At 36.9% G+C, this 10956-nt stretch overlaps 1 protein-coding gene across 1 annotated transcript in view; it reads left to right on the forward strand.

Annotated features, from left to right (window-relative positions):
• LOC126297985 (ornithine decarboxylase antizyme 1) overlaps positions 1–7072 on the forward strand; it is a 33276-nt gene extending 26204 nt beyond the window's left edge. Inside the window, exons 6-7 of the mRNA XM_049989298.1 lie at positions 4530–4615; positions 4831–7072. Coding sequence (XP_049845255.1) covers positions 4530–4615; positions 4831–4946 — 202 coding nt within the window. The 3' untranslated portion in view covers positions 4947–7072. The remainder of the gene's footprint in view (positions 1–4529; positions 4616–4830) is intronic.
• The last annotated feature ends 3884 nt before the right edge of the window (positions 7073–10956 follow it).

The raw sequence follows: 10956 nt of genomic DNA on the forward strand, positions 1-10956 counted from the left end.
AGTGCACAAGTGCAGGAACAGATGGTAGTCACTGGGTGCAAGATCGGGGTTTATGGAGGATGATTTAGTTTCCCATCGAAAAGACGTGATGAGATCTTTGGTATGATTTGCCACATATGGACGGGCATTGTCTTGCAGCAAAATGCCATTGCTCAACTTCGATGGACTGTTGCTTTGATTCTGGTGTGACGTAGGCCACCCATGTTTCATCGCCTGTAACAGTTTGGCTTAAGAAATAGTCACCATCGTTGTGGTAGTGCTCAAGGAAAGTCAATGCACTGTGTAAACGTTTGGTTTCATGCGCATCTGTCAGCATTTTCGGTACCCAATGTGTGCACAATTTTCGGTAATTAAAGTACTTGGTTACAGTTCCATACAAAACACTACGATAAACATTAGGAAAGTCATCCTGCAAGGAGAAAATCTTAGTGCCAGTTTTCTCTCGCCTTATTGTCCACTTCTTGCACGAAACTTTCATTAACGACCAAAGGACACCCACTCCGTTGTTCATCATGCGCATTGGTGTGGCCATCTTTAAATGCTCTCGCTCAGTTTCTTACCATTCAATCACTCACAATGTTTTCTTCATAAACTGCACAGATCTCTCGATGAATATTGATCGCTTTTAGGCCTTTAGCGCTAAGAAATCTTATAACAGCCCGTACTTGCGTCAGAGGGCTCAAGTTTATCGGCGGCTTCTTGAACGCTCAGTACATAACGTAAACGAGGAAGAATCAGACTGTAATGGTGTCAGTGCATAGATTAAGGTACAGGCTTTCATGTAAAATTAAAATTAGATATCTTAGCATGTCCTCTTTTAAAAAAAATAATTCAAAATGGTACTTACTTAAAAAAACAAACCTTGTCTTATTAAGCCTGTGTTGATGATAATTCTGCCATGTCCTGAGTTTTACTCATTTGTCCTGCATTTTTGTATGTTTCGAAAATATCCTGATTTCTGTTAAAATATATGAACCCTAGGCCTAAAGTTCTTTTGTTAAACAGTAACCATACTTTAGTGAAAAATACTGGTAATGGAAAAACGGCTAACAGGAGTAAAGAAAACTAATTTGCTATGTTAACTTTTGACTACTTTTAAGGCCATAAGCAGTCTGATTGTTACATGGCTCATTATCCCCTTTGGCAGTTTCCCCAACTGAACCACCATATAGTTAGTTGCACTTGCAAGGTATCAGGTTTATTACATTATTTTCTGGAAATTTGTTGTGTAGTGTTGTAGACAGTTTCCATTCTATTTCAGCTTGCACCTAGTTTCAGGTTAGAAAGCTTAGAGTACTGCACACATTTTGCTTCTTTACTCCATATGTTCTTTTGTATCACACCAGTCTCCCCTATGATTTTATCTTGATATTGACCTCTATGTGAATATGGTGTCCCTTTGACAGTGGTCCAGATGCTTAGTGTGCTACCTTGACCAATGCGAGGAAGAAACTGAAGTTGGGTGCTACCCTACATCTCACTCGCAGTTGATGAAATGTCAGATGAACATCTCCTCTCATGATGAAAGCAAATTCTACAATAAACTGTTATGGTCCACCGGTTTTGTTGTCAACATTAGTGGTGGCTTTGGAGGATGAAACCCCCTTCACCACAATTTGAGCTTGAAGCAGCCACCTGCTGGGTCATCTCCGTGTACTGACACTCTGTATCAGGTCAATGTTATTTTTATTTGTAGAGTGCTTCAGAAATCATGTTTATCACAATACTCACTGAACACACCTTAATATAAAGCTGCTGAGGCTAGACCTCTAGTATAAAATAAGCCATAGTTCTCCTTTTGTGTTATCACCACAGTGGCAGCTGACCATTTTGCAATTGAACTGACAACAATGCAGTCTAGTTTCTTAAAAGCATCGTAATCATCTTAAGTTAGTTTAATTTGGATTTAGTGTATTAAACAGAATCTGTGTATTGTTCTGGCACTTGAGTTGGTTTAACACTTTGTCTTATGCATAATCATTATTTCCTGAATGATACAGTGGACATCAGAGACAGTACTTTTGCATACTGATGAACTGCAGTTTAAAAATTTGATTCTGTCAGTAAATAACAACTCGAACATGAATTTTGAATTAGATTAGAGGGTCTGTAATGCAACAGTTTCTGTCCTCAAAGAAGCAAGACCAAATGCTATAGAATCAAGTAGTGATTTATAAGTGAAGCATCAGGTGCCAAGTTTAGTTGGTGTTAATAGGCAATTTATAAATTCTGTGCTATTCACACATGTAATTTCATTTGAAGGCCACTAAAATTTTTATATAAAAGGTCTTGTACTACTATTTTTATGCAAATTGTAGTTTGATAGCTCTATTTTTTAATCGTTCAGTGATTCAGTATTAGTGGAACACCCGGGCAATGTTGCAGTTTGCAAATGCCCCACAAGTGCTGAAGTGGAGATCACCTGAACGTCAATGTGGCATTGTGTGTTATCTGTGTACAGTGTGTTCGCTTTGTGTGCTGCTTGCTGAGTGTGCTGTGTACTGGTAAAACAAACTTTCAGCTTGCTCAGTACAGCTTCCATACTCTTTGATCGAAAGTGTATCTGAACACTCATGTGTAAAGCGAAACTGACCACTAGCTGTCATGAGAGGTGGGCCCACCAGTATGATGAGACAGGCATACAGTGTGTTAGTAGAGAAGCAGTAACAGCAAAATAGGGCAGTCAGGAGATCTCAGTGACTTTGAATGTGTACTAATCATTGGATTTGACAAGAGTATCAAATTCATCAGACACTTAAATCCTTCTAAAGCTGCCCTAGTCGACTGTTCATTTGAAATGGGAATGTGAAGGAACAACCACTGCTAAACAAAGACCAGGCAGACCTCTTGTATTGACAGGCAGGAGCCATCGAGCATTGTGGAGGATGTTTGTAAATGGTTAAATAACATCGGTGGAAGGAATCACTTGGGAGTTCCCAAACTGTACCAGTTAGCACAGATAGTGACACTGTAAGAAGTTAAAAAGAATGGGGTACAATGATTGAGCAGCTCCTCATAAGCCATATACTTCTGTAGTCACTGCTAAGTGACGTTTAAGGTGATATAGTGTGTGTTGTCGCTGGCTAAAGGATGACTGGAAATGAGTGATTTGAAGTGATGACTCGGGCTATATGCTGTACCAATCCATTGGAACAGTGTGGTTTTGGCAACTGCCTATAGAATGTTACCTGCCTTCATTTGTAGTGAAGTTCGGATGAGTTGGTGTTACTGTGTGGCAGTGGTTTTTCGCGGTTGGTGTTTTCACCTTATTGTACGTAAAGCACTAAATATGGCGGGATTTTATGGTATTATTTACTGCATACACCACTGTAGAGGAACAGTTTGGAGATGATTGTATCAGCATGACAGTGCACCCTGTCATAAAGCAGCATGTATGTGGTAACGGTTGGTGACTAACAATGTTTCTGAAATGGCTGGCATGCCCAGAATCCAGACAACTATGGAATGACTTTTTGATTTCTGCTCCAGACACCAGTGTTCAACTTCACTACCTTCTCTGATTTCAGCTCTTGTAGAAGAAAGAGCTACCATTTATCCACAGACATTAAGACACTTCATTTAAAGTGTCCCCAACAAAGTTGGTTGACAGAAAAGATGAAGGGTGTAGATACCCTGTATTAATGTCCACTAATAGGTTTCTGGATACATCTGATCAGATAGTTTGTCGTTATGTTCTTAAGAGGTACAACAGGTTGGTATGGAAACATGACTGCCACAGGGTGAATATCAGGTAAATATTGACTCAGTTGCTCTGCTAAAATATGAAAATTATTTTTCTTTTTATATTAAAAGTGCATAATCCAGTAAGTCATAAATTGGCTTGAATACCATAGACCATTAGTTGTTCCTTTCATAACGGGTATGTCTGTGCTGTCTTATCCACCCCCACAAAATAAAATAAAAAACCCGTATTTATGGTGAGTGTTCAGTATGTTGATGTGTTGCAGTGGTAATGGTCAGGCTTCCAGTGAATCCTAATGCGAAGTAAATATATATTCCCACTACAATCCATTAAATTTTTTCCTGGCTTAAGCAACAATGTCTGTATTAGGAAAATATCTTTGTTCTCTCTCTCTCTCTCTCTCTCTCTCTCTCTCTCTCTCTCTCTCTCTCTCCCCCCCCCCCTCCCTCCCTCCCTCCCTCCCTCCCTCCCTCCCTCCAGGTTGACCGGTATAAATTGTCAAGATTCGTTGTGCCCATTTCTATTTTACCTTCCTGTCTTTTACCTGGTTTTCTTTTAGGTTATTGTTGTTTTCTGTACTTTAATATTAGAAACACTAAATTTTACACCACCAGAATTGTTTTACATAAATGGCTGGCACTCAGATTTTAACAGGAATTGTATTACTATTGTGGAGATGCACCAGTGCGGCTGGTAAAGTTGGTAACAAGATTTCAGATCATTCTCAAAAATTGCTGGATACAACATTCCCTTGAATGGCCATAGTTCGATATTTAACGTTTCTTTTTCTTTTGGCTTCTAATTTATTTGTTGTCCTGCTCTGCAGGTTTGTATCACTCTTGGAGTATGCAGAGGAGGTCTTAAAGTGCACACAGGTCATCGTATGTTTCAAGAAGGAACGCAGTGACAGGGGTAAGCCAAAAATTTATGTTAAATTTGTACATATTGCCGAGCTCTGAAGACAGCAGATTTTATCTCATTTTGTCATTGTTAATGTCTGGAAACAAAAAACTTTCACAATGTTTCATTGGGAGTATTTTTACTTGCATGGTCAAAATCGACTCGAAATACGATTTTTGCTTCTCTTAAATTTATTGTTGAATGTTCTGTTGTTGGTTTTGTTTCAGCTCTCTTAATTCGGACCTTCATGTTCCTGGGCTTCTCAACATTGGCACCTGGACATCCACTGATTCCTAATGCATCTGATACAACCAATCTCTACATGTTATATTCTATTGACTAGATATATTTTATTCTGGTGACTGCTGCCTGTAGCTTGCCCAGCCATACCTGTAATTTTTAATTCCAGTTGTTATGCCCTGAGATTGGATAAGTGAAACAGTAATACAGCTTGAAATTGTTACACCAATTAATTTCCCTGTAGTGGTAAATTGAAATTGTGTTTGCATACTGTTAGAAAGAAGATGCTGACAATGAATGGAAGCAACTGTGTATCTTTATAACGAAAGATTTTTATTGGACATGGCTTGAAATGTGTGTTAACATATATAGATTAAACTTAACATTTTTATTTTTAAAGCTGGTTGACAAAATCTTTAAATGGTCTACACCAAAATGTTTACATTCTTGACTATGCATTTCATTTGCAATAATATTAGGTTTCTCATTTGCACACTTAAATAAGTTAAAAGTTAAATGTCAGGATAGCACTAATGTTAGCAGTTGTAGTCGCTGTGTAGCCCTAATTCCTTATATTTATGTAATGGCTCTTATTCTTTTTGAGGCTGATTTTAATTAAGGAAAAAATTTTGGTAAACATCTCAGGATACAAACAGCAACATTGGTGGCTGGTAAATAAAATGTTAATTGCTATTTGCTATAAAGTTTCAACAAAAATGAGTTTTATGTATAGCATGTGAATTGTAATATTATTTATATATGTTATACTGTGGCTCTTCCTTACTATATTTTGAAAGATCAGCTTTGTCTGATCATTTCTTAATGTTGTTTTACTTTTGTGTTGTTTTTTTCTCCATTTATTTGGTAATTCAGGGAATGTTTTGCATAGGCGTGGGCATGAAGGTGTAACAGAATTAATGAGGTTTAATAACAAGGTGTTCAGTTAACAGGGTGTAATAATTGTGGAGTTGAATCTTGACACATTTGTCTGGCAAGCATAGGTGCTCATCTGTGATTCCATTCCAGAAATTTGTTAAAGTTTCATTTAGTATCTCAAGAAAGAGCTTTTAAAAGTTGGATTAGTTAGGAAGTGTTGCAGTTAATTTGTTTGTTTCAAAAATGTGCACTGTCGGTTTAATGGCAACAATGCTCTTGTGAACAACTGCACAGAATCTCATATATACAATATTCCAATATTGCTCTCTCTGCTGTTATAGTGACAGGCAGGAGAGGTATTTAAGATGTTAATACATTATCAGCCGTTTCACCCACTCTGCTTCGTTTGATGACACTTAAAAGCAAAATTAAATAACTGTGTAGTTCAGTATTTACAACACACTCTGTTTTATGTCTAAATACATATAAAGTTACAGAATGTTGATATGCTGCCCCCGTGCTGATTGGAACTTAGTGTAGTAATTAATATATCATCAAAGTTAACAAAAGTATCTTATCCTCCATTCCACTTTTATTTTGGAAGTTATATTTTCTTACTCTACCCTTGTAATGGCCTGGACCTCATCTCAATATCCACATCTTGCATCTTGTTTAATTTACTACTTCAGATATACTTTCTAAAAGGTTTTAATTGTAACTTTTTATTACTATTATAATTACTACTATTACTGCTATAATATGATAATGTAATATCTCATTTATTACTTGGGCGCAGATGTGTATTGTTTCTGTTGCTATAGTTTTAGTGCAGTAAACTTGTGCCACCTAGCAGAATATTTCTCCTAAAGTTCAATCATTCTACACCAGCGTTATTTTGTAGATGTTACTGTGGCTTGCTGTCAATATGATTTACATTTTCTTATGATTGCACTGTAAGAGTTACATTAAATTTTGCAAAAAAATTATTTTGTTAAATTCTTGTGTGATGTTGGGAGTCAGTAATTCTTTGGTTATATGATGATAAGAATTAGTATTAATTACTCTTTCAACTAAAAAGGTTTTTGACAATGTCAACTGGTGTTTTTTAAAGTCCTGTTGCTTTGTATGTAGAACTGATTTATCGTATTGCTTCAACTGTGTTATTCTCAAACCATAATTAACTGTATGGAGGAAGTTACTTAGTGCCAATATAATTTTTCCCGTCTATCCCAGTCATGAATAAATTGTGGGAAAAAAAACAGTTGAATTGTTTCAATTTGTGGTGATATTATTTCTATATACCTGTAACCACCTTTTTAACCGATGAAGAATAAGAGTTTTCCTATTGCGTGATATTAGTTTCATTTTATTTCCTCTTCAGTGAAATATTTCATTAGTATTTTAGTTCCACAAAGCAGTTTTAAGACCATAAGAAATGGGGTGCAGTTACTAGTTGTACTTGTCTTTAATAGTTATTTTTGCTATCAAGACATTTCTCCCTGAATTCTATAAACAGTGAGCACTATATTGTCATTCAGCTTCAGTGCAGCAAATTATTGTAGCAAAAAATTATTAAGTGAACTTAAAACAGAAGTTTGCAACTACTTAATGAACCCAGCTTACATTTTATGACTATTGTTTCATTCATTGGTATTATAACTAAGGCAGTCTGGATCTTATTGTAGTGTAGTATTGTCATACAGAATTGTTAGAGGTATCAAGAATATTAAAACTGGTGTGCTCTGTCAGTTTTATACTTCAGGTAATGGCAATTGAGTAATTTTCCAGATGAGGCTTAAAAGCAAAATAATGCCCAAAGTATCTTGAGAGTTTGAATATTTCATTTGTAGTCACTTGAAAATGTATGTGTGAAGATTAAAAATATGCCTTCCTCCTAGCGACCGCATTGCCAGGGCCAGTATTAGGTATTTTGGTACCCAAGGCAAGTAACTTAGTTTCCTTGCTCTCCCCAACACAGTCTTTCCCTCAACCACCCCCCTAATACACCTAAAATTCAATGTTACATTTTTTTTAATGGTTAAAATCATAATGTATGAGAAGTTGGTTTAGCAACAATCTGAGGAATTAAGTTACAAAAGAAGTGTCTGTAGGCAGCCGAACAAAATCAAAATACATGTCTGAATTTTGGGAAGTAAATGCTCAGTTCAGCTGACATAGAATAAACTGATTGTTATCCCTTTTTGTTTGACTGACTGTAGCTGTGTGTCCACAAAATTTTTTATACAAATCATTGATTGGAATGTATGTCAAAATTCTTACATGAACAAGAGTGCATGGTCAGGTAAGTATGGTATGGTATGGTATGGTATGGTATGGTATGAAGGGAGTGTCAACATGCACTTGCAGAACGATTCTTTATTTTCTAAATATCATTCTTCGTATGGTGAATTCTTGTAGCAGCTGGTAGCAGTGGAGTTTGTTGACCAGCATGCATAACTGTTGAATGGGTCAGGTGCTTGAATGTATCTGCAAGAGTATTGCTTTTATATTCTACTGACTGATTGCTAAAACCACTAAGAAAATAGTTACCTTGTATTGTATCTCTGGCTATTTGTTTTAAAAGAACTTGAAGACATGGCTCATTCAAGATAATAGGTGGCATATGTTCTTACATTTGGTTGCCATCAATAATTCTTCGAGCCATGTAAGTTGTCAATGTATCCCACCATGGGATAAGTTTGCCTGGTAGTTCGTAACTTACAAATGCCCTCGGGATCATGTAAATGGGGAGTGCTGCAAGGAACTTTGCCAATAATAACTAACTTATGGTATGGTGAATCCAGAGTTGGGAGGTTCATCAGTGCACAATAATGTTTTACCACAAAATATGAGAATATATCATCTGAAATAGTGCTTAATGCATTCTCTGAAAATTATTTCGAGCAGTTAGTTCATGAGCCCATGTGAATAGTAAAGTTGTGAAAACACCCTTGACCTCTTAGCAACAAATAATCCTGAGTTAATAACAAGCATCAAAACCAATTCAGGGATTAGTGAACACAGGGTTGTCGTATCAAGATTCAATATAGTAATCCCCAAATACTCAAAAATAAGTGGAAAAATATACTTTTATTTTTTTTTTTAAGGCAGATAAAAATTCACTTAACGTTTCCTGAGAGACCATCTACATCCATACTCCGCAAGCCACCTGACGGTGTGTAGATAATATAATAATATAAATGTAGACCAGATGTGGCTTAAATTCAAAGAAATAGTATCGGTAGCAATTCAGAGATTTATACCAAATAAATTAACAAATGACGGAGCTGATCCACCTTGGTACTTAAAACGGCTGTTGCCGAAACAACCAAAAAAACACAAAATCCTCAAGACTGGCGATCTTTTACAGACGCTCAAAATTTAGCGTGGACTTCAATGCGAGATACTTAAGTTTCCAAATGAAACCTTGTCTCGTAAACAATTGATGCCTTCTCTGCATGATAGTAATGGAGATACTATCGAAGACAGTGCTGACAATGCAGAGTTACTAAACACAGCCTTCCAAAATGCCTTCACAAAAGAAGGCGAAGTAAATATTCCAAAATTCGAATTGAGAACAGCTGCCAACATGAGTAACGTAGAAGTAAATATCCTCGGAGCAGTGAGGCAACTCAAATCACTTAATAAAAGCAACTCTTCTGGTCCAGACTGTGTACTAATTAGTTTCCTTTTGGAGTATGCTGATGCATTAACTCCATACTTAACAATCATATACAACCATTCGTTCAACGAAAGATCCGTACCCAAAGACTGGAAAGCTGCACAGGTTACACCAATATTCAAGAAAGGTAGTAGGAATAATCCACTAAATTACAGGCCCATATCGCTAATGTCGACATGCAGCAGGATTTTGGAACGCACATTGTGTTCGAACATTATGAATTACCTCTAAGGAAATGGTCTATTGACACACAGTCAACACGGGTTTAGAAAACATCGTTCCTGTGAAACACAACTAGCTCTTTATTCACATGAAGTGTTGAGTGCTATCGACAAGGGATTTCAGATCGATTCCGTATTTCTGGATTTCCGGAAGGCTTTTAACACTGTACCACACAAGCGGCTCATAGTGAAATTGCATGCTTATGAATATCATCTCAGTCATGTGACTGGATTTGTGATTTCCTGTCAGAGGGGGTCACAGTCCATAGTAACTGACGGAAAGTCATGGAGTAAAACAGAAGTGATTTCTGGCATTCCCCTAGGTAGTATTATAGGTCGTTTGCTGTTCCTTATCAATATAAATGATTTGGGAGACAATCTGAGCAGCCATCTTCGGTTGACGCTGTCGTTTATTGACTAATAAAGTCATCAGAAGATCAAAACAAACTGCAAAATGATTTAGAAAAGATATCTGAATGGTGCAAAAAGTGGCAGTTGACTCTAAATAACGAAAAGTGTGAGGGCATCCACATGAGTGCTAAAAGGAACTCGTGAAAATTTGGTTACATGATAAATCAGTCTAATCAAAAAGCTGTAAATTAAACTAAATACCTAGGTAGTAGAATCACGAACAACTTAAATTGGAAGGAACACACATAAATTTTGTGGGGAAGGCTAACCAAAGACTGCATTTTATTGGCAAGACACTTAGAAAATGTAACAGACCTACTAAGGAGACTGCCTACACTACGCTTGTCCATCCTCTTTTAGAATACTGCTGTGCGATGTGGGATCCTTACCAGATAGGACTGAAAGAGTACATCGAAAAAGTTCATAGAAAGGCTCCACGTTTTGTATTATTACGAAATATGGGAGATAGTGTCACAGAAATGATACAGGATTTGAGCTGGATATCATAAAAGAAAGGTGTTTTCCGTTGCAACGGAATCTTCTCACGAAATCCCAATCACCAACTTTCTCCTCAGAGTGCGAAAATATTTTGTTGACACCGACCTACATAGGGAGGGATGATCACCATGATAAAATAAGGGAAATCAGAGCTTGTAAGAAAAGATATAGGTGTTCATTCTTTCTGCGCACTATAAGAGATTGGAATAATAGAGGATTGTGATGGTGGTTCTATGAACCCTCTGCCAGGTACTTAAATGTGATGTCCAGAGTATTGACGTAGATTTAGAATATTTAATGGCCCCAATGTGGTGTGATGTCAACACTCCTTTTAGACCTACCCGCTGTTTTAAGTCTGTGCTTGAATAAGCAACATCATCAAAATGAGCTTTGCACTAAAGCAGTTGGTAGCTGTTGAAGCAAGT

The sequence above is a fragment of the Schistocerca gregaria genome, chromosome X (assembly GCF_023897955.1).
Source record: "Schistocerca gregaria isolate iqSchGreg1 chromosome X, iqSchGreg1.2, whole genome shotgun sequence".
Taxonomy (NCBI): domain Eukaryota; kingdom Metazoa; phylum Arthropoda; class Insecta; order Orthoptera; family Acrididae; genus Schistocerca; species Schistocerca gregaria.